A 23,943-nucleotide genomic window follows, 5' to 3' on the forward strand; every position below is an offset into this window, starting at 1 on the left:
CATTTAGTAATTGGTGAGTGGATTAAACTAGTGATGAGGTAGTTAGATCCAGGAATCTCTAACACTATTTTATGAAAGGCGAAACTTAAATCCAGAGTGGTGTTTTGTGGAAGGGTATGTGACTGATAAGTTGTGGAACTGGTGCTGGCTGGACCCAGGACTTCCAGTTCCTTCTCTAAGCCTGTTTCTAATACACCTTGCTGGTGTGAAAAAGAATAGATGTCTGAGTGGAGGTTTCATGGGCTGTTAATTCAGAAACCCAGATTCTCTTCTTGGCCTGCCTTTTAGTTTTTGATTACTTGCGCAGTTATTTGCTTATTTGTTGGTTTCTTTGAATTTCTTTTGTTATAGTTATGATTCACCCATGTCTGTGTAATAAAGGTTCTCTATTTGAAATTTAGAGATTTTTATAAAGTAATGAGAGAATACTAGTTGTGAATGATTTTAGTAATAAGGTGTTAAAAGCATGAGAGAACCATTTGTTGCTATGAGAGTTGACACCACTTAGTTACATGGTATAGTGGAAAGTGGTTTTTGGAGTCCAGTTATAAAATGAAATGACTCTTTTAATTTATTGTCAACATGGTCTTCAAGTGCAGAAATGAACATATCCGGGCTTAAATGTATTGAAAACAGTATTTTTTTATCTAGCCCACCTTGCCCTTTTTTCTTAAACTATGTATTTAGTACAATGAATCTCTGCATTTGTTTCTATTTTAAATTAAAAATTTAGGCAAGAGTCATCTTGTTATCTTGTGCTCAGTGCATCATAGTCTTATGTTTGTACGTATGAACATTTTTGAAGCTGATAAAATATGGATTCTTTTGGGAGACTTTTGGGCATGTGCAGTGGTTTAGCTGGATTTATGAATTATTTACACTTGGGTCAGTTTGGTGACAAAAAGCTTGCTATTATAACTTCAATAATTTCAACTTTTTTGGGAAAAAATACGTATACATCTCTGTGTATCTTGTCCGAACACATTAAATTTCAGCAAATCATCAAGACGAAACGTAGTAAAGAACCTCCTTTTCCTAGAAAAAATAGGCAAATAATGTAGCTAGACAGTGGCTGGGTGGAAAATAGAAGGTAGTAGTAGTTCTAAGATTCAATTTTCTGGTTTGTTAAACTGTGACAAGTGTAATAAAAATTAATTGGTGGGCTATAACACAATTATTTGTATAGCCATAATTTTTCTTTGGGAAGAAATAGGAATTGTCTTCCTTTTATCTACCCCAAAGAATGTTGGTATATAATTAGATTAAATTTATTTGCATAATATAAATATAAATTTATGTAAAGTTGAGTTTATGAAAGTGAAAAAAATTGACTTGTAGAAGAGTACCTTTATTTAGGTGAATGATTGAGGAGTTGCAGCCCAGAACTTTTTTTGTGATTTTTTTTTTTCTTTGCCCTCTGCTTTTGACTTTTTCTTGACCATGTGCATCAGTATCAAGTTTTTATTAAATGTGTGTGCTATAAGAGATTTGTTATGATGGGATAAAAATAAACCAAAGGGAAAAACAATCAAGACTGGTTCATTGTCAAGTGGTAATTATAAAAGTAAACATGAAATATATACATAAAAAATTACTCCAAATTATGGCATAAGTATGCAATAATATTTTATATTAATCTCTGTAAGCCATGTGTAAATGTGGATGGTCATTCTAATTCTTCTATGAATAGGTTACTTATAGCCTATGTGGTATATTTAGAAAAGTGTCACTTCCTCCTACGTTTCTTCCATTTCATTCCCAGCCCCACCTTGTAAAGGTAACTAACTTCAGTGTTTTTAAAAATATATTTTATATATATAAAAAACTTGTATATAATTTAAAAAATTTCCCTTTCTCATATATGTATGTCATGAAGGGGAAATTAAAAAAAAAATTTAATTCCTGTATAGTTAACATACAGTGTTGGATTAGTTTCAGGTGTACAACAGAGTAATTCAACAATTCAGTACATTACTCAGTGCTCATAAAATCTTGATGTACTCTTAATCCCCATTACCTGTTTCACACATCTTCTCACCTACCTCCCCTCTTACAGGGAGCTAGAGAATATGATGCTAAGTGAAATAAGTCAGTCAGAGAAAAAATTTATGTGGAATTTAAGAAACAAAACAAATGAACAAAGGATAAAAAACAGACAAACCAAATAACAGACTCTTAGCTATAGCAAACAAACGGATGGTTACCAGGAAAAATTTTTTTTAATTAAAATTTAAATATGTGTTGTCAACTTACCATTTTCATAGTTTATACACACATAGTGCTCCTTTGTGTGTATAAACACTAGTTTATTCAACCAGTCTCCTATTTGGACATTTAGATGGATTCCAATATTTTGTGATTACAAATAATCCTTCACAATAAATAATCTTGTACATAAGTATTTTCACATTGTTTGAGGATAAATTCAGGATAAATTCCTAGAAGCAGGATTGCTGGGTCAAAGGGAACATGCACATGTAGTTTTGTTAAACAATGCCAAATTCTCCTCCATAGGGTTATATCATTTTTCATTCCCACTAGCAGTGTATGAGGGTGGGTGCTTTTTCATAGCCTTGCCAACAGAGTATACAGAGTATCAAAGATAAACAAAGCCAAATACTAATTAAAGTTGTATGGAAAGATTTTAATCAATAATACACTGTTGAGAAATGGAAAAGAATCCAGTGTGAACCAAGTTCACCTTTCATTTTGTACAGAGGTTACTGGGCATTCTAGAGGGGAAAGGTATGAGTTGGAGCTTAGAGTCAGGAAATGAAAAATTACAAAAAGCAGGAGGTAGGGGTTAATCCTTGTGAAGCCCATCTGGGTTTGCTGACTGGCACTTATGGAAGTTAGGCTCCTACTCTCTCCCTCAGAGGCTGGGAGACAGGAGGCCTATCTTCAGGTGTTAGCTGAAAGAAACAGTAAATTCTTTTGGCAGGCTTGAGTTTTCTCAGTAGGCATGTTAATGGGGACTAGGGTCATCCTAGTATGCAGCCTTGAGCTTTTACAAACTATGTTAGTGTTTTGTTCGATTTTTTTACAGGCCAAGAATGAGGCCTAGTCAAGAAGAGGGCTCAGAGAATCTTAGCTAGAGTTTGGTCAAGAAGAGATTCTTTGTTAGTGGTCAACTTTAAAATTTTCACCAATCTGATGAGTGAGAATTTATATCTTATTGTAGTTTTAATGTACATATGTCCTGTTATGAGTGAAGTGGGACATGTTTTTCATATGTTTAATGGCATTTTTGTATCTCTTTTTGTGAAGTTTGCTTGTAACTTCTTTCCATTCTTTTATAGGATGCTTGGTCTTTTCCCCCAAAAACTTTTAGGAGTTTTTTGTTTGTTTGTTTTTAAGTTTATTCATTTATTTTGAGAGAGAGCAAGAGAGTGAGTGGGAGAGGCACAGAGAGAGAGGAAGAGAGAGAATCCCAAGTAGGCTCCACTGACAGTATGGAGTTCAAGATGGGGCTCGATCCCACGAACTGTGAGATCATGACCTGAGCCGAAATCAAGAGTCGGATGCTTACCTGACTGAGCCCTCCAGAAGCCCCAGAGAGTTCTTTATAAATGCATGATATTAACACTTTGTTGTGATATATGTTGTGAATATTTTTCAAGTTTGTTAAATTTGTCTTTTGACCTTGTTTATAGTGTTTTGTTTTGCCATGTAAATTCTTTTTAAAAATTTTTATGTAGTAAAATGTATCAACTTTTACATTTTATTACCTCTAATTTTGAGTCATAGTTAGAAAGCCTTTCCTTACATCAAGCTGAGGGAAGAATTAACTCAAATTTTCTTCTAGTGCTAGTATAGTTTTATTTTTTACATTTAGATCTCTTATCCTTTTGGAGTTTATTCTTATGTATGGTGTGAGGAGTGGGTCTAACTTTGTCTTTTTCCAACTGACTATCCAGTTATCCTAACACTATTTATGAAAAAAACTATCTTCACCTATATTTATCAAATACTCTATTTTCATACGAGGCTGGACCTATCTCTGGCCTTTTTTAATTTCTATCTCAGTAAATTCATAAATTAGGGAGAATTGGTATCTTGATGATGTTGACACATCCTAGTCAAGAATAAGAGATGTCTCTCTGTTCCAGTCTATTTTATGTCTTTCAGTTTTCTTCATAGAATTTTGGATCATTATTTGTTAAGTTCCAAAAAATTTCATCTTTTTTATCTCTTTTGTTATTATAAGTGGAAGTTTCTCATTCTGTGTATCTTCCAAATGGTTATTTATATATATATACAAATATATATATATTGTATATATATATATATTTGTATATATATATATATATATATACACAAGTGCACTAATTTTATAACCTGCTACCTTGCTGAATTATTTTATTGTTTTAGTTACTTTTATCACTGATTCTTTAAGAATTATATTCTAGATATATTATTATATCATCTGCAGATAGTTATAGTTTGGTTTCTTATTTTCCTGTTTATTTGCTTCTTATTCTTTTTTATAGTGTAATTGTATTGGTTAATGCCTCCAGAACATTGTTAAATAGTGGTGGAGATAGTGGGCTTCTTTGTCTTGTTCCTAACCACAGGGGGTATGCCTTAGTTTTCTTATCTTAAGGAAATATCCATCCATTTTTATTTTTTTATGAGTTTTTATTACAGACGGCTGTTGAATTTTGTCAAAAGGTTTATTCCAGCATCTTTTAGAATAATCATTTGATTTTTTTTTGTTACACTGTTAACATGATGAATTATATTAATAGATTTTGTAAGATTGAACCATCCTGCCATTCTTGGCTTAAACCCAACTTGGGTTATGACTCCAGAGCTTAACAACTCTTTTATTTTACTACTTCCTAGTTGAATTTCAGAGATTTGACATGCTTACATAAAAATGGACTGAGTCATACAAGTTAGTATTTTTATTAATTGCTTGATGAATGTTTTAATAAACAAGGAGCTTAGAGGAGGGAAAGATCATTATGGAGAGAAAAAACTTCTTGAAAGAGAGAGGACCACTACCGACCTGTGCTATCCTAAGCATCAGTCACACCATAACTATACTTACTATGTACTTATTTCTACCAGCTATTTACTTTGGAGAGCTTAATATACCAGTCTTACTAGCCTTTCAGTGTTTTATCAGCATGATTGGTTCTTGTGGGTTAATTACCAAAAGAAGAAATGTTAGGAAATCTCAAATGATGAAGCAGATGTTCCATTTTGACAGAAAGCCTACAAAATAGGATGGAGGCATCACTCTACCTGCAGGAAAAAAAGGGCAGAAGGACAAACTGGTAGTTTATACAAAGGATAGAGGGGGGTAAATCCACACATTTTCATTAGGGAGATCTGAGACCACATATTATATCATAGCCACATTATATAAAACATTATTTTTAAATATTAACAGGTATGGAATATCTGTAATATACATGTAATTTCTAGAATTTAGAAATTGTCAAAGATATTTAGTTTGCACAAATGACATGATTGATTGATTGATTTCCTTTTGGCACGTTGTGATAATTTTCAAGTTAACTTTTCTCATTTTCTTCAGCATGTTACCCCAGACAGCTATATTCCATGCCTTGCAGACCTGTGCAAAGCACTGTGGGAAGTTATGCTCAGCTATTACAGGACTATGGAATGGCATGAAAAGCATGACAATGAGGATACTACTTCTGCTGCTGGTATGAAATCATTTTAATCTATAATTTTTTTTTAAGTTTATTTATTTATTTTGAGAAACAGAGAGAGAAAGAAAGCCTGAGCAGGGGAGGGCAGAGAGAGAGGGAGAGAGAGAATCCCAAGCAGGCTCTGCACTGTCAGCGTGGAGCCTGACGCAGGGCACGATTCATGAATTGTGAGATCGTGACCTGAGCTGTTATCAAGAGCTGGATGTTAACTGACTGAGCCACCCAGGCACCCTGGAAATCATTTTTTTTTTTAACATTTATTCATTTTTGAGAGACAGACAGAGCACAAGTGGGGGAGGGGCAGAGAGAGAGGGAGACACAATCCGAAGCAGGCTCCAGGCTGTGAGCTGTCAGCACAGAGCCCGATGTGGGGCTCGAACCCACGAACCGTGAGATCATGACCTGAGCGAAAGTCAGATGCTTAACTGACTAAGCCACCCAGGTGCCCCAAGTCATTCATTTTCTTTACAATCTCCATTATCTTTGGGGATTAACTGGGCCAAAGGACTTCTTAAGTGACAGATACTACCAGTTTTCAGGAATATGTCATGATGGCTTTAGGACTAAATTATTAACAAAAGGTTTTTGAAAAAATTAATTCCAAACTAATTAAGGCATTGGTCTGTCCAAATTTACTGTAAAATTAATGCTAATGTTTACTATTAAATCTTTTTGCTAGTTATCAAGTTGTACTAATAAAGCTAGATTCTAAGGATTAATAATTACATTTTTCTTCCTGTGAAAACACAGTAGGACTTAAAATTTCATAAAAAGCAAGGTTTTAAAATATTAATCTTTGAATAAAAACCACAACTTTAAATGACTATGGTATAGTCAGCTACATAAGGAACAAATCTTTGAGAAATTATATTAACTAGACATTATATTTAAATTACTTCATTTATATAACTATATGTCTTAAGTGATTATCTTTGTACAATAGCTTAGATTAAGTATTCGAGATACTTTTTAAAAGTACTAAATGCTTTTATCAGCATTTTGTTTAATATGGTCAAAATAAATTATACTGCACAAGTTTTTGTTTTGCACACAATTTAATGTAGCTAATCAGTCAAATTATTTTAGTAGCTTCTAATTTCTGAGATGCTTGGTTTCTGTGGTTGGGTGGGTGGAAGCTCACTCAAATCTTACTGTAGGATTCTGGTAGTATAGAAGACATAAGTTTAATATTTGTCTTGACTCATAAGAAGCTTATAAATATATATAGGATATATAGATAGCAAAAAATAATGGGCGTGCCCCGGTGGCTCAGTTAAGCATCCAACTCTTGATAGTGGCTTAAGTCATGATCTCATGGTCATGAGACTGAGCCCCATGTTGGGCTCTGTGCTAAGCATGGAGCCTTCTTGGTATTCTCTCCCTCTCCCTCTCCCTCTCCCTCTCTCTCTCTCTCTCTCTCTCTCTCTCTCTCTCTGCCCCTCTCCTGCTCATTCTCTCTCTCCTCTCTCAAAATAAATAAATAAACTTGAAAAAAATAACAGAGGAAAATTCTACAGAAGGAATCCTTTTAGAAATATTGCTTGGAGGATGGCAAAGGTAGGGAAAGATGAGAAAGCAGAAGAAAGGAGTGGACACTGAGCTAGGTTTCTAGGCCAGACTGTTTTTACCTAACTCCTATACTCTCATCCCTGTACTACCTCTGTGAGCGTGGGCTTTGCAGTCAGAGATACATGGCTTCCAATTTTGACTGCCATTTTCCAAAGATAAGAATGTGAAGAAGTTTATCTTCTCCATGCCTCAGCTTTCCTCTTAGAATGATAGATTAAAAAAAAAACAGAACAAATAAAAAGTCCCATATAGGGTAGTAACACATCTACTTGTAGATTTGGTGTAAAGTTTAGAGAAAATATGAAGTGCTTACACTGGTTGTTGTTAATATCAAATGAAATGGGTCAAGAGATAATAATAAGACTATTATTAATGAGATATACGTATGCCTTTTTCTTTTTAAACCTCAGGTTACTTAGGGAATTGCTCAGCTTAATGGGATTCCAGATCTTCACAAGTTTATCCTGTTTTGGCAACCTTTCTTTTTTTTCTAGTTGCAGAAACTGTTAAGACATTTCAGCACCTGTTTTCCCTTTTCTAATACATTAAGGAGAAACCAAAGACAAAGTTTGGAACAAAATTAATACAACTTTAGATATAAAATAAGAGTTTAGGGGACAATATGTATTCATCATAGTGAGGTTTGCTTTTTTGCTTCAGGCTCATAGTTTGCATGTATTATTGTATATATGTATGTATTTTTATTGGGTTATAGAGTCAAACTTAAAACACCAATTGAGCCTTTCATACTTAATCCTCTCTGCTACAATTCCTTGACCTGATTTTGTGTATTTTAAGAATATTCAGGACTCTGATGAGCCTAACAGCTGACATTATCTAGAACTCCAAAAAGTCATTTTTTTCACTTGAAATTAATCCTTTCATATTCACATTAAGAAATACAATTGTAGGAGTCCAAAATTTGAAAATTTTTCTTCACAGAACTTTATAAAGCTGAAACAGTCTCGAGGTCACCTGCTGTAATGATACTCTTGGTATCTTAACACTTTACTGTCATGAAATAAAACTCTAAAGGTATCGTCTGGGTGCACTGCCCTGAGCTGCTGGATTCTTGGTAGCCACACTGAACAGATAATAAATAGCTTCAGCTGTAGGAGTGGTCAAAGGTACACGAGGCATGAACCTGGGATGTGGCCTATGCAAGGGCCTTTTGCTGGTTACCAGTGGACACCCTGCTAGCCTAAGATGAAATAACATCCTCACTTGTTCCACATAGTTTAGTCATAAAAAGGCATAATCTTTTTAATATAAATGTACATAATTGCATTTTCAGTTGCTTTTAGGGGGGAAATTTGTTCTGAAGCACATCATTGCTCTTACCTGTTGAGCTGGACATTGTTAGATTATTTGGAATGGATAAGACTATCCTGGATTATGAAAAATATAAAACATATGCATCATTACCTTACTGCATGTGCAGTTCTGCAATCTGTACTTTTGGTAACATGCATATTAACTGATACTTAGGTTATTGGTTCCTGTAATGCCCTGGCAGTCATCAAGAACCTTGTCTCTGCAATCACACTACCCAAGTTAGAATACCAGCTGCAATCACATAGGTACTGAGTGGTCTTAAGTGTAGAATGCTTAACATTTCACAGTCTGAATTTGTGTATCTTATCAAATGGGTTTAATCCTAATACCTATTTTTGACATTGTTTTGATTGTATAAATATTTGTATATTTTATATAGGCTTACAATACATGACAGTTAAAATGTTTTTTTCGGAAAACAAAAATGGGAATCAGATCTGAAAATGTGTATCCTCTTTTATTTTCAGAAGGGAGTAATATGGGTACTGAAGAAACTAATTTTGATCGTGGCTACATAAAAAAGAAATTGGAACATGGACTTACACGAATATGGCAGGTTTGGGTTTTTTAAATTATTTTCTTTACAAAAGCAACTGAAACTTTCATGTCAAAGTTTTAGAAATTCGGTGTTTGAACTTTTCTGTACTTATTTGTATTCCTTATAGATTTAGTTATATGTTAGTTTTTCTTTGGACTATATCTGTCATTTAATTTAATTTCTGTAATTTAGTTCACAGTTTTATTTGTCTGTAAATCTTCTAATTTGAAAATCTCTATTGGAAATATATATATATTCCTTGGTTACATTTTTGCTTTTAGTGTCCGAGCAAATGCACACTTACCTTAAGAAATTGCTTTCTTATTGAGATACTCTATTTATTTTTATTTCATTTATTTATGTTTCCTTTCCTTTCTGTTAATTTTAGATAAAGGAAAACTAAATAGGTGATAGTTAGGCTAACATCTAGTGTAGAATGAAAAAGTTTTTTCTAAGTCAGTGATTTTGTGCCTTGAGGGCATCTTACATGTTTATTAACTGAATGTATCTTCTTAAACTTTTCTTTTACAGTTTAGTGGCATAGTTATTATCAGATAATTAAATTTGTTAATTTCTTTAAATTTATTACTTCCTAGACAAAAGTGTAATTTCTTTGAAGATAACTCTTTTTTGTTCTTTTTGGGCTGCTCTTTTGGATCATATAGTAATTCTATTCTTAATTTTTTGAGGAACTTCAGTACTATTTTCCACAGTGGTTACACCAATTTACATTCCTATCAGTAGTGCCAAATCAAGAGTTCCTTTTTTTTCACATCCTCAGCAACACTTGTTATTTCATCTCTTTTTTGATTTTAGCCATTTTGACAGGTATAGGGTGATATCTCATGGTTCTGATTTGCATTTCTCTGATGATTAGTGACATTGAGATCTTTTCATGTGTCTGTTGGCCATCTGTATGCCTTCTTTGGAAAAATGTCTACTCAGGTCCTTTGCCCATTTTTAATTGGATTATTTGAGGATTTTTTTTGCAGTTGAGTTGTATAATTTCTTTATATATTTTGGGTATTAATCCCTTCTCAGATATATCATTGCATATATCGTCTCCCATTCAGTAGGTTGTCTTTCCATTTTGTTGATGGTTTCTTTCGCCATGAAAAAGCATTTTATTTTTGTGTAGTTCCAATACTTTATTTTTGCTTTTGTTTCCCTTGCCTGAGGTAAAAAATCTGTAAAGATGTTGCTAAGGCTAATGTCCAAGAGATTACTGCTTATGTTTTCTTTTAGGAGTTTTATGGTTTCAGGTGTCACATTTAGGTCTTTAATCCATTTTGAATTTGTTTTTGTGCTTAGGGAAGAAAGTGGTCCAGTTTCATTCTTTTGCATGTAGCTTTCCAGTTTTCCCAGCATCATTTATTGAAGAAACTGTCTTTTCTCCCATGGTGTATTCTTGCCTTCTTTATCTTAGATTAATTGACCATACAAGTGTGGGCTTATTTCTGGGCTATTATACTCCATTGGTCTATGTATCTATTTTTGTGCCAGTAATATACTGTTTTGATTGTTTCAGTTTTGTAATATATCTTGAAATCTGGCATTGTGATACCTCCAGCTTTGTTGTTCTTTCTCAAGATTGCTTTGGCTATTTGGGGTCTTTTTTGTGGTTCCATACAAATTTTGGATTGTTTGTTCTAGCTCTATGAAAAGTGCTGTTGGTATTTTGATAGGGATTACATTAAATCTGTAGGTTGCTTTGGCTGGTATGGACATTTTAACAATATTCTTTGAGTCCATGAGCATGGAATATCCTTCTATTTGTTTGTGTTGTCTTCAATTTCTTTCATCGTTTCATAGTTTTCAGAGTAAAGGTCTTTCACCTTTTTTGGTTGTTTATTCCTAGGTATTTTATTCTTTTTGGCGCAGCAGTAAGTGGAATTATTTTCTTAATTTCTCTTTCTTCCACTTTGTTATTAGTTTATAGAAATGCTACCGATTTCTAGGTATTACTTTTGTAATTTGAAATTTTGTTGAACTTATTTTTTACTTCTAGTAGTTTTTTGGTCAAGTCTTTAAGGTTTTCTATGTATAATACCCTATAATCTGCCAGTGACAGTTTAAGTTCTTCCTTACAAATATGGATGCCTCCTTTCTTTTTCTTGTCTAATTGCTTTGGCTAGGACATCCAGTGTTGAATAAAAGTAGCAAGAGTGGGCATCTTTTTCTTATTCCTAATCTTGGAGGAAAAGCTCTCAGTTTTTTACCATTGAGTATGATGTTAGCTGTGGGTTTTTCATATGTGGCCTTTATTCTATATTAAACTACTTAAAAAAAAAAGTTTATTTATTTTGAGAGAGAGAGTGTGTGGTGAGGGGCAGAGAGAGAGAGACAGAGAGAAAGAATCCTAAGCAGGCTCCATGATATCAGTGCCTGGAGCCCATGTGTGGCTTGATCCCATGTACCCTGAGATCATGACCTGAACTGAAATCAAGAGTTGCATGTTTAATCAACTGAGACCCCCCAGGCATCCCTAAACTGCTTTTTTTTTTTTAAATGTTTGTTTTTATTTTTGAGAGAGAAAGAGTAGGAGTGGGGCAGGGACAGAGAGAGAGAGGGAGGCACAGAATCAGAAGCAGGCTTCAGGCTCTGAGCTGTCAGCATAGAGCTCGACGTGGGGCTTGAACTCAAAAACTACGGTATCATGATCTAGGCCGAGGTAAGATACTTAACTGACTGAGCCACCCAGCTGCCCCCTTTAACTGCTTTTTAATTTATTATTAATTATGGGTTTGGGCTGACGTTTTTCTGAATTTTCTATATACTGGAAAGGGAAATCTCATACCCACTGAATATAAGTGTAGGGTCAGATAGGAGTTATTTCTGATTTAATTTTCTGATACAGTCTCCTAATAACATTGATTGTACTTGAAATTGTAGAATCCATGGCAGAGTTTCTGGTAATTCAGTGTACTTCGAAATACTGACCTGGCATTTCATATAGCTAGTTTCCATTCAGTCTGGCAATCTGATATCATTCCTGATATAGTAGAATCTGTTAAATATGAGGTTTAGTAAATTTAAGCATTTAGCTAGTTTAATGAAAGTGATCATTCTTTTGAGTATAGATTATTGTGTTGTATGTTTCAAGCTTTAGAATATCTTCATCTCTACCACTCCCAAGTCTCATTTGCCCCCCTACCACAGTTCTCAACTAGTTCTAAACAGTATTTTGCATACATTAGGAACGCATTTGATTGTTTGTCAGTTGAAAGTACAAGGCTCAATTCAATTTGAAAAAGCAAAACCTATGAAAAACAAATGTTTTTTCATAACATATTCAGCAGGCAAACCTGACCCAATTTGAATTCATTCAGCAGCAGAACCAGACCAGTATTGTCATTAAACTTTTTGTAGTGTTTATCTCATTAAAGTGAACATTTATATGTTGCAGGAATATTAATGCACTTTATTTTGGGATACTGCCTTACACCCCACTGGGGCTGTTATATGATATATGCTATATATGTGCCATAATACATTTCTAACATATGAAATCCTGAATTCCAACGCATAAGTGAGTGTGTGACAATTTGTATACATTCGTCATAAATATAGGGATAATTAAATTCTAAGAAGATATTTAACCTTTCTGACATAAAAATTAAATTCAAAATCAGAATGACTGTGATTTTTGATACTAAAATTTTTAGAATATTTTCCATGTATTTTGACTCAACTAGAAAGTCTGTAATAAAAAAGTTTGTATCAATTGTACCATTTGGCAGAAACTGTCAATTTGAGAACTTAGTGGTGAACCCATGATACTTGACCTATGGAGCTTACAAACCTAACTATATGAAAGTCTTGATGTTCCAAGATTTTTATTTTATCTTTAAATATTTGATATGTAAGAAATTATTCATATTATTCATGTGCTTATTATTTCTTTTTACTATAGAGAATTAGGGTTGCAATATTTCTACTTTTTGTGAATTTGAGATTTTCTTTACATCCTATTAGCCACCCACTTAAAAATGTTTTGCTTGGGCATTTGGAAAAATAACCATGTATTTCTTCTTTGTGGTGGGAGTTAAGTTCTTTTTTTTTTTTTTTCTTTTTTTAAACATTTTTTTTTTAACGTTTATTTATTTTTGAGACAGAGAGAGACAGAGCATGAACGGGGGAGGGTCAGAGAGAGGGAGACACAGAATCTGAAACAGGCTTCAGGCTCTGAGCTGTCAGCACAGAGCCCGACGCAGGGCTCGAACTCACGGACCGCGAGATCATGACCTGAGCAAAGTCGGCCGCTTAACCGACTGAGCCACCCAGACGCCCCAAGTGGGAGTTAAGTTCTATGTGTATATTAAAGCAAGCTTATTATTAATTGTATTATTCTAATCTATATTTTATTTATTTTTTGTTTCCTTGGGCTGTGTCATTCTGAGGGAGGGGTTTTAATCTTTCAGAAGAATTGTAATTTTGTCAGGTTTTTGTTTTATTTCTAACAATAGCTTTTGCTTTTTATACTTGGATGCTAGGTTGATTGATGCTGCAATGCTAATAACCACTTTACCTACCTTCTTTGTACGTAATTCCCTTCATTAATTAAAAAAATATGTAGTTCTTTTGTCCTGAGGCATTTTGCTATGAATTCTAGCTTGTTTTATTATTACTATTGCTGTGTTTATTTTGTTCATATTTTCCTTTGTGTCTTTATTTTAAATGTTTTTGGATCATGTTTGTGTCTTCTATAAATATAAAAGAAATGTTTTTTTTAAGAGACTTTATCTTTTAATTAGGCAGTTGAATCTGTTAATATTTTTATTAGTGTTTTAATTCATACTTCTTTAATTATTAGAGAAGGTGAACATTTAAAAACTCCATAACTTAACTGATTTGTGAATTATTTGTTTTTTATTCATAAGTTCTAAATGATTTATATGATAATGAGTAATCTTTTGTATATCATATGTCTGTTCACTTATTTTCAATATGCAGATGATCTACATTTTTATGAAGTCAAACTATTGACCTTTGTCCTTTGTAATTTGTGCTACATTTATTCTTAAACTATTTTTTCCTATGTAAAGCTCAGGTCAACATTCATCTGGTAATTGTAGATATTTATCTATACATTATCTATACATTACAATCTTTACATTAATTGCTATATCCCAAGTACGTACAGTACTGCCTAGAACACTTACTAGGTACTCAGAAAATATTTTTGCTTTATTGGATTAATTTTTAATCTTTTGAAAACATACAAAAACACTTATTCAGTCCTTTTATATATCTTTTGATATGTGATGTAGAGAGGAGAGAGTTGTTCTTCCCCCCAAATCTAGTTGGTTTTCCTTTCACTATTTTCTGGATGATCTTTTTTCTTGTGTCTTTATTTGTGATGCCTCCTTGTAGCAAGGTCCAGTGAAAAGAGACTTTGGAGGCAGAGAGACCTGGGTTCAAGTCTTAGCTTTGTCATTCATGGGGCATGTGAATTTAGACAATTACTTGACCTATTTTCAGTTTTTTATCTCTTAGGATAATAAATGCCTGCTCAACAGAACGATTTTAGGATTAATGATAATATATGAAGTTCTTAGCATAGTGCTGACAAAAAGTAAATAATGGGCAAACAGTAGTTTTTATTGCGGTTTCTTAAGCTCATGTATATATATTAGCACTATTTCTAAGGTGTCATATTTTATTGATTCTTTGGGTATTGGTAGTATTCTTTTTTAAAAAATAGTTTTTTATGTATTTAATGCAGATAGTACAAGTCCTCCAACATCACTTACATCTTTAAAAAAAAGTTTTTAAGCATTTATTTATTATTGAGAGAGAGAGAGAGAGAATGAACATGGGAGGGGCAGAGAGAGGGGGAGACAGTATCTGAAGCAGGCTCCAGGCTCTGAGCTGTCAACACAGAACCTGATGCAGGGCTTGAACTCACGAGCAGTGAGATCATGACCTGAGCTGAAGTCGGATGCTTAACCGACTGAGCCACCCAGTCACCCCATTCACTTATACCTTTTAAGCTGTCTTTTCAAAGCTTTATTTTTAAAAAAGAGGTTTTTGCCTGTTTCTTATTTCTGGTGAATTTTAGAGTGATTGTTCAAAGGAAAAGTTTTTTGTGATTTGGTTAGAATTTCATTGAACCACTGCATTAATTTGGAAAAGTTGACTTGCACTATTTAGTCACTCATTCAGTCCCTTGACTCTCATTTTATTGAAATTTATTTTGTATCCTATTAGAGTTGTTAGTTCTTTCTTATAGGTCTGATATTGCCTTTTAAAATTTTCCTAAGTATATTACACTTTTAACATTTATTTTAAATGGAATCTCTTCAGGGCACCTGGGTGGCTCAGTCAGTTAAGCGGCCGACTTCATCTCAGATCATGATCTCACGGTCCGTGAGTTTGAGCCCCGCATCGGGCTCTGTGCTGACAGCTCAGAGCCTGGAGCCTGTTTCAGATTCTGTGTCTCCCTCTCTCTGTCCCTCCCCCATTCATGCTCTGTCTCTCTCTGTCTCAAAAATAAATAATAAATGTTAAAAAAAAATTAAAAATAAATAAATAAATGGAATCTCTTCATTTTAAGGTGCTACAGCAGAAATACATGAAAACTTAATTTTTATGTATTATACATAATCACTTGAAATAGTTATCTTATTAATTCTAATTATTTTTTAATTGGTTATCTTGGGGTTTCTAGCCTACCAAGCTACACATAAGTGATGATTTTTATCTTCATAGCCAACACTTGCGTATAATTCTTATCTTACATGTGTGTGTATGTATTAATAGTGATGATTGTGGCCATTACTATTTTTATACTGATGCTTGTGGAATTGTCTCTATGATACCACTGTAAGGATATTGGTTATTGTCCTAAATATATATTCTTAATAATATATTCCTGTCTCATTTTAATTTGTAACTATAGAATAAATGGTTCTGGGAACTTATTTTCTATATTTTGGGTTTACCTGAAATATTTTTTTGTTTTGTTTTATAGGATGTTCAACTAAAAGTAAAAACCTACTTGCTTGGAACGGATTTGTCTATATTTAAATATGATGATTTCATCTTTGTTTTGGATATAATCAGCAGGTACTGTTTAAGATCTTGTTTTAATTCTTTGGTTTGTTTCATTCAACCATGGTAATCAAAGAAATCATGAATCAGTGAGTTATCAGGTGTAACTTCTTCATGGAAATGAAGAGAATTGAACATTCATCATCTAATTTCTGCTGGGTTTCTGTCCTTCAGATGTCTGTAAACCATAATGAATTTGTGATGTTTAGAACTTCTTCAAACATCCATTTTTTTTGGTTTGTTATCTTTGAAGAAAGATGACCTAGACTACTTTTGTTCTATAAGGATGTTACTGAAATTAATATGAATTTTTTTTGTCCAACTAGGTTGATGCAAGTTGGAGAAGAATTTTGTGGTAGCAAATCTGAAGTTTTGCAAGAGTCCATCAGAAAACAAAGCGTCAATTATTTTAAGAACTACCATAGGTAGGAACTCTAATAAAATGTGAATAGACTTATGTACATAATGAGAATACTTTGTCTCATGTTTAAACCTTATAGCATTAATTGGTTTAAAACAATTACTTTTGAATTTGGAAGAATTTGTTCTTTGAAGTCTTTTTAAGATGGTTAAGGACTTTTTTCCCTCCAAAATACCATAAAATATCCTCATTACTTATTTATTACAAATTTAATAGATTGTTTTGAGGGGCTCAAAATGTTGAACTAAATATTGAACCAGTTTCTCTTTGGGTGAAAGATGATTATTATGTCAGAGTTCACCAAAACAATTTGGCCACTATTCTATACCTCCATATGTGGTGTGAGCTGGTAAGAAAGTTAGATTGGTGGAGGCAGCACTCACTGAGGGGTTACTTAAATGCATCTGCCTTTTAGGAGTAAGAAGGCTTCTAAAGAACAGGACATGATATTTAGGATCAAGCCACAAAGTCAAGATTATGTATTACATTCCAAAACAGTCATCACTGACTTTAGAAAGGGTGATTAGGAATAGTTTTGGGAATGGAGGAAGGTAGGAAAGAATGTTTAATTAGCAATGTGATTGGATAATTAAAGCAGCATTAAATCGAGAGAGCTATTTGTTAGCCCTTTCCTGATATAAGGTGAGCCCTGTACTATATGTACTGTATCCCTTATATACAATTTATCATTTGAATTGTATCTTAATTTTATTGTACATTTTTACTTTTTAAAATTCTGACTTTTTCAAAAATTTTGTTTTTACATTTATTCATTTTTGAGAGACAGAGAGACAGTGCACAAGTGGGGGAGGGGCAAAGGGAGAGGGAGACACAGAATCCGAAGCAGGCTCCAGGCTCTGAGCTGTCAGCACAGAGCCTGATGCAGGGCTCGAACCCACAAACCGCGAGATCATGACCTGAGCTGAAGTCCGATGCTCAACCGACTGAGCCACCCAGGTGCCCCAAGGTTTGATTTTTTTAGTTGTTATTTGATGCCAGGGTTGGTGAGGATTTTAAATTCTGCTTTTTCTCCTTGTTCAGGGTCAATACATGGTTACAGTCATTGATGTCATATCAGAAGAGAGATTATTGGACATCAAACTATTGACTAATTTATTATTAAATATATTTAAGTACTAGTGTTCGGTGTTAATCGTGAACTATTAAATATGTTTTGAAAGGGATTTAGATTGATCCAGTACAAAAGTAGAGCCTTTGAATTTTATAATTGAATTGAAGAGAATGTTTAGAAAATTAAAAAAAATTTTTTTAATTGATCATACCTCAGGAAAACAGTGGAAAGGGGACAGCATGAAACACTAACACTGCCTTTATTTATTTATAATTTTTTTTTTCCTGTTAAAACTTAAGCCATGTTGAAACAGACGGCCTGACTTGTATGCATTGCTGTACAAAAGGAGCAGTTTTTATTTTACTTTATGGAGCCTGACATGGGGCTTAAACTCAGAACCCTGAGATCAAGACCTGAGCTAAGATCAAGACTTGGATGTTTAACCAACTGAACCACCCAGGTGCTCCAAAATAATTAGTTTTTATTTTATTTTATTTTTAATTTTTTTTTTAACGTTTATTTATTTTTGAGACAGAGATAGAGCATGAACGGGGTGGGTCAGAGAGAAAGGGAGACATAGAATCTGAAACAGGCTCCAGGCTCTGAGCTGTCAGCACAGAGCCCGACGTGGGGCTCGAACCCACGAACTGCGAGATCATGACCTGAGCTGAAGTCGGACGCTTAGCTGACTGAGCCACCCAGGCGCCCCTAAAATGATTAGTTTTTAAATCAGAGGTGGGAAAGGATAAGGAACTATGAAGGAACCAGAAGCCTCACTTACCTGTCAGAATAAAAGCATGCCACATATGCATTTTCAAAGATTACTTTTATTCAGTAAGACAGCTGGGAGACATTTTGGTGTTTCTAGTGACTGCAAGATTTGTGCAATGCAAAAACACTTATTTAATTATCTCTCTTCTGCTTTTTACTTTACTTGCTGTCAAAAGGTGTCTGTCATCTATGGCAGCCAGGCACGGGCATTTCTAGACTATGACCATGATGGAGTTTCCTCACCAAAGTTCACCTTGATGAAATTAGAGATTGTAGAAATGAATTGTTAAATGTTTCCAAAACACTCAAATTTTTAATGGACTTCTCTTAGAAGTGTTTATGAAATTTGTTTCCCATTGAAGAGGCTGTACTGTATTTAAAAAAATTTTTTTTAATGTTTTATTTATTTATTTATTTATTTATTTATTTATTTATTTTTTTAACGTTTATTTTTGAGACACAGAAAGACAGAGCATGAACGGGGGAGGGTCAGAGAGAGAGAGGGAGACACAGAATCTGAAACAGGCTTCAGGCTCTGAGCTGTCAGCACAGAGCCCGACACGGGGCTTGAACTCACGAACCGTGAGATCATGACCTGAGCCAAAGTTGGACGCTTGACCGACTGAGCCACCCAGGCGCCCCTAACGTTTTATTTATTTTTGAGAGAGACAGACAAGAGTGTGAGTGGGGGAGGGGCAGAGAGAGAGGGAGACACAGAATCTGAAGCAGGCTCCAGGCTCTGAGCTGTCAGCACAGAGCCAGATGCGGGGCTCGAACCCATGAACCATGAGATTGTGACCTGGGTCAAAGTCGGATGCTTAACCAACGGAGCCACCCAGGAGCCCCTATACTGTATTTTTAGAAAGAGAGCTGGACTGGGAGATAGACTTGGGTTCTTATCCCACTTTTGCTGCTTGCCAGCTCCCTGACATTGGACAAATCATTTAACTTCTCTGGGATATTGGTTCTATCAACTGCAAAATGAGGTGGCTAGTCGAAAAGGTCTCCATAAGTGTTGCCAGCAGATCTTGTCCTTTTTTCCTTGCTGCATTGTGTGTTAGGCTGTTGAATACATTAAAAAGTAAACATTTAACTTTCTTTTAAAGATTTTTCTCTACTCCCAGTTTCTAAACAAGTCTAGCTTATATACTGGCTATAGTCATTATCTCTCCATCAGCTGCCATTTAGAAAATTACAATAAAAATCATTTGGTAAAATTAGTGCCAAGCATTAATGTGTTCTGAAGTGTATCTTTTTCTTTTTCTTTTCTTTTCTTTTTTTTTTTCAACGTTTTTATTTATTTTTGGGACAGAGAGAGACAGAGCATGAACGGGGGAGGGGCAGAGAGAGAGGGAGACACAGAATCGGAAACAGGCTCCAGGCTCTGAGCCATCAGCCCAGAGCCTGACGCGGGGCTCGAACTCCCGGACCGCGAGATCGTGACCTGGCTGAAGTCGGACGCTTAACCGACTGCGCCACCCAGGCGCCCCTGAAGTGTATCTTTTTCTTTATAAAGCAAGATAAACTTTACAGGTGGTTTAGAAATGATGCCAATGTATGATAATACTGAATTGACAGAAGTCATTGTGTTAGCTAGTGATGAATCTAAATCTATTAAATGCCAATTTAATGTCTTAGTCACCAAATCAAATTATACTACATAAATATTGAAAAGCAGTATGAAGCATGGCGAAATACAGATCAAGTGGGTTTTAATTTTGTTAATAAAAATGTTAAAATATGCTCACAATTTGTTTCATGGTTTTCTACTACCAAATAGAGCTTTTGAGAATGAAGAAATTCTTGGACCAAATTATTCAGACTTAGAGTTTACTTAGACTATTGGTTTGAAAATGTAGGCATAATAAAAAGATGAAAATAGAAGCATTTTACTCTTTGGGTGGAACATCTTCTATTTATAAAGTGTGCTCATGTTGGCTTGTGATAGTTGTATAAAAGACTGTATGCAATTATCTTTTTCTAGGGCAAAATTATATGAGACTATGAGGGAGCACAGTCTATATCAATATGAATTCTTACCTTACAAATATATAGGTTTTATTCCCCCAAATTCCTTTATGTTCGTGTACCAAGTTTGTATACATCCAAAGCAATCCTTCCGCCAGATGCTGCAGAATTCCCAAAGCACAAATTCTCTGATTTAAATAGTAATGACAAAAAAATTATGTAGAATATGTAATTGTCAAAACATTCTATTTAAGACAAGTGCATCTTAATTTTTAATTACTCTAATAATCAAATCTTATAAAATATTTTCAAGGATCCTAAAGGTCCAGCAACTGGTGTTAAAAGAGGGGAGTGGTCACCTATCCTTTTAGGGAGAAAAACTCTCCCATTGCCTGAGTAAGAAAGTTTTATTTATTTTTTATTTTTGACAGAGAGAGAGAGAGAGAGAGAGAGCGAGCATACGTGGGTGCATGTAGGGCAGAAGGAGAGAGAGAATAGTAAGCAGGCTTCACACCCAGCCTGGAGCCCAATGTGGGGCTTGATCTCAGAACCATGAGATCATGACCTGAGGTGAAATCAACGGTCAGATGCCTAACTGACTGAGCCATCCAGGGTCCCCAAGAAAGATTTACTTTTAAAGTATCTTTAAGATGTGTGTTTCTAGGATCAAGTTTATTGTCCATATACAGTACTTCTCTTTGTTTTCTACCTGGACCAAGTGATTTAACTAGAGGATCCATGGTACCTTTGCTTGTACCTTGGTGGAGGTGGCTCGGAGGATGTACAAAGTTGGGTTTGTTAGCCAGAGTGCCTGCATGTAGCTTTTCCAGTATGGTGATCTCAGAATGGTTGGGCTTCTTATATGGCAGCTGGCTTCCAACAACACTAATTTTCCAAAAGACACAGGTAGACGCTTCATGGCCTTTTCTGATGTATGTTTAGAAGCCATGCAGTCCTGGATGGCTCAGTTGGTTAAGCGTTTGACTCTTGATACCGGCTCAGGCCATGATCTAGTGGCTGTGAAGTTGAGCCCTGTGTTGGGCTCTGTGTGAAGCATGGAGCCTGTTTAAGATTCTCTCTCTCTGCCCCTCCCTCCCTGCCCTCAAAACAAACAAACAAACAAACAAACAAACAAACAAAGTCATGCAGTCCTTTTACCACATTCCTTGGAATACAAGCCTGTGATGAGGTTGGCCCAGATTCAAGAGGAGAGAAATTTGATGGGATACTGGTAAAGTCATGTCGCAGGAGAGAATGTGTGTAGGATAGGGAGAATAGGAAAAATATTTTTCAGAAAACAGACGTTCTTGAATTTGATTATAATGGTACCAATAAATTATTTTTAGCATTTAAAATAATCTACTGTAAATTAGATTACATAAAAATAAAAACATTTGCATCTCTATGCAGTAGGGCTTAAATTTTTGAGTTAAATTGGGAACTGAATCTTCATGGTGTATATCTGATGTCAGACTAACTCCCTCTGCAACAGAACACAGTAATAGTGGGTGGACCCACTTATACTATAACTCCACTTATACTATTGTTAAGAGGAGGAGTATCAACTCCTTCTTTATACTATTGTTATTGACTTCCAGTTTTCTTCCCGCTGGTGAAGTATTTGGGGGCAGTGTGGTGTTATCAGTGGCCTTGGGTTCCTGCCTCTATTGTGCTACTCTCTAACTTCACCTCCTCAGTAATTTGGTTTTCTTCTCTGAGCATCAACTTCCTTCTCTTACAAATGTGATGGGCTTGTACTGGCATCTTTACCTTCTTTGAAGTCTTTGTTTTTATCATTCGTTTTTGGAATCTACCTTATATTGCATCAAGTCTTTTATCAAGTTAAATAAAAGATCGGGGTATCACACAGTTCTAATTCATGGATTTTTTTTTTCCTTTAATTCAGAGGTCAGTACATTTGAGATGCCTCTCAGATTGGTCATTGTTCTTCTTTACTATATTTGCCCTTTACAATCTTTCAAATTTCGTTTTAATTGTACCTGTTCATTTGTATGCCACAGAAGCTTCTTTGTATCCTACTTGTATCTTATTTCTAAAAGACACAGAGGGCACCTGAACTGCTTAAATAGTAATAACTAGGATTGCTCTTCAAGTAATGTGTCTGCAGTCATATCTGTTATTCAGCATCTGATTGCAGTTTGTAGTTTGTATACACACTGCTTTTTCATCATAACTGCTATTCTTTGTGTGTATTAGTAGAGTAAAATAGAAGAAAGAAGTAAAATGCAAATCTTCCAATTTGTGTAAAATGTTCTTGGGCAAAAAGGTGTAAAGGAAGTTTTCTGTGGCTCTAATGAATCAATTTGGACAATATTAACCAATTTATCATTTATAGTCACAAAATAAGTAGATTTTTCAACTATAGTGCAATGAAAAGAATAAGATTTGGAAATAAAGGACCCTCTCTCTGCTGTCTCCTAGTCATGACCTTGCGACCCTTCACAATTGGATTGACATTTCCTAAGGCCCTTGGTGGCCATATTTTTAAAATAAGCCTGCCTTTATTGCAGACAATTTAGGGAGTGGAGTGAGAGGATTATTAAGGTTTTATCTTTTGAAAAAATATTAAAGGGTAATATTAAGGTGTACATACATCTTAATGGACAAATCCATAAATTTTTACATATGTGTATACCACATAAACTACCCAGATTAAGACACACAATTTTCCAGTCAAAACCATCCTTAGAGGTAACCACTGTTCTGACTTCTATCACTGTTGATTAGTCATGCCTGTTTTTGAACCTTCTCTAAAGTCTTTTTTATGCTATTCTGAGTTTTGATTTGTAGTTTCCAGTTGTTTCTTGCACATATGCATACATATATATATATATATATATATATATATATATATACACACACACACACACACACACACACACATATACACATATATAAATTGATTTAGTATGTTGACCTGAAATTCCTGTGATCTGGTGGTTAAATTAGCATTTTATTAAATCTAATAGTTGGAGATTCTTTTGAATTTTCTGTGTATACAGTTATGTCATTTGTGAATAATGATGGTTTTATGTATTCCTTTCTAATCTTTGTACTGGTTAAGACCTCTGGCACAGTTTTGAATACAAGTCATGACAAGTGGGGGGGGGGTGTCTTAATTGTGCAGTGCTTTGTTGTTAAGTATGATATTTGTGGTAGTCGGTTGTAGATACTTTGTATTAGATTAAAGAAATTCCTAAGAGACAAAGTAGACTTTAAGTCAAGAAGTATTGCTAAAAATAAAGAGAATACTTCATAATAATAAGGGGTTACTCATTAGGAAGAACAATAATTCTAAATTTGTATGCCTCTACTGACATAAGTCTTAAACATATAAAGCAAAATATTCAGACTAAAAGGAGAAATAGACAATTCTATAATGATAGAATTTTTTTACATACCACTTTTCATGATTGATAATGAAAGCAGGCAAGAAATCACTAAGGATATGTGTTTGACCAACATTTGCCTCATTTGTGTTTGTGTGTGAGAGAGAGACACACACAATTAC

General features: G+C 34.5%; 1 protein-coding gene across 2 annotated transcripts in view; it reads left to right on the forward strand.

Annotated features, from left to right (window-relative positions):
* Positions 1 to 23,943, forward strand: part of VPS50 (VPS50 subunit of EARP/GARPII complex) — a 138,681-nt gene that overhangs the window by 62,973 nt on the left and 51,765 nt on the right. For both annotated transcript variants that reach the window (XM_047842862.1, XM_047842869.1), the window contains exons 13-16: positions 5,546 to 5,678; positions 9,056 to 9,144; positions 16,100 to 16,194; positions 16,506 to 16,604. In XM_047842862.1, the coding sequence (XP_047698818.1) occupies positions 5,546 to 5,678; positions 9,056 to 9,144; positions 16,100 to 16,194; positions 16,506 to 16,604 (416 nt within the window). The remainder of the gene's footprint in view (positions 1 to 5,545; positions 5,679 to 9,055; positions 9,145 to 16,099; positions 16,195 to 16,505; positions 16,605 to 23,943) is intronic.

Source organism: Prionailurus viverrinus, chromosome A2 (genome assembly GCF_022837055.1).
Source record: "Prionailurus viverrinus isolate Anna chromosome A2, UM_Priviv_1.0, whole genome shotgun sequence".
Lineage (NCBI taxonomy): Eukaryota > Metazoa > Chordata > Mammalia > Carnivora > Felidae > Prionailurus > Prionailurus viverrinus.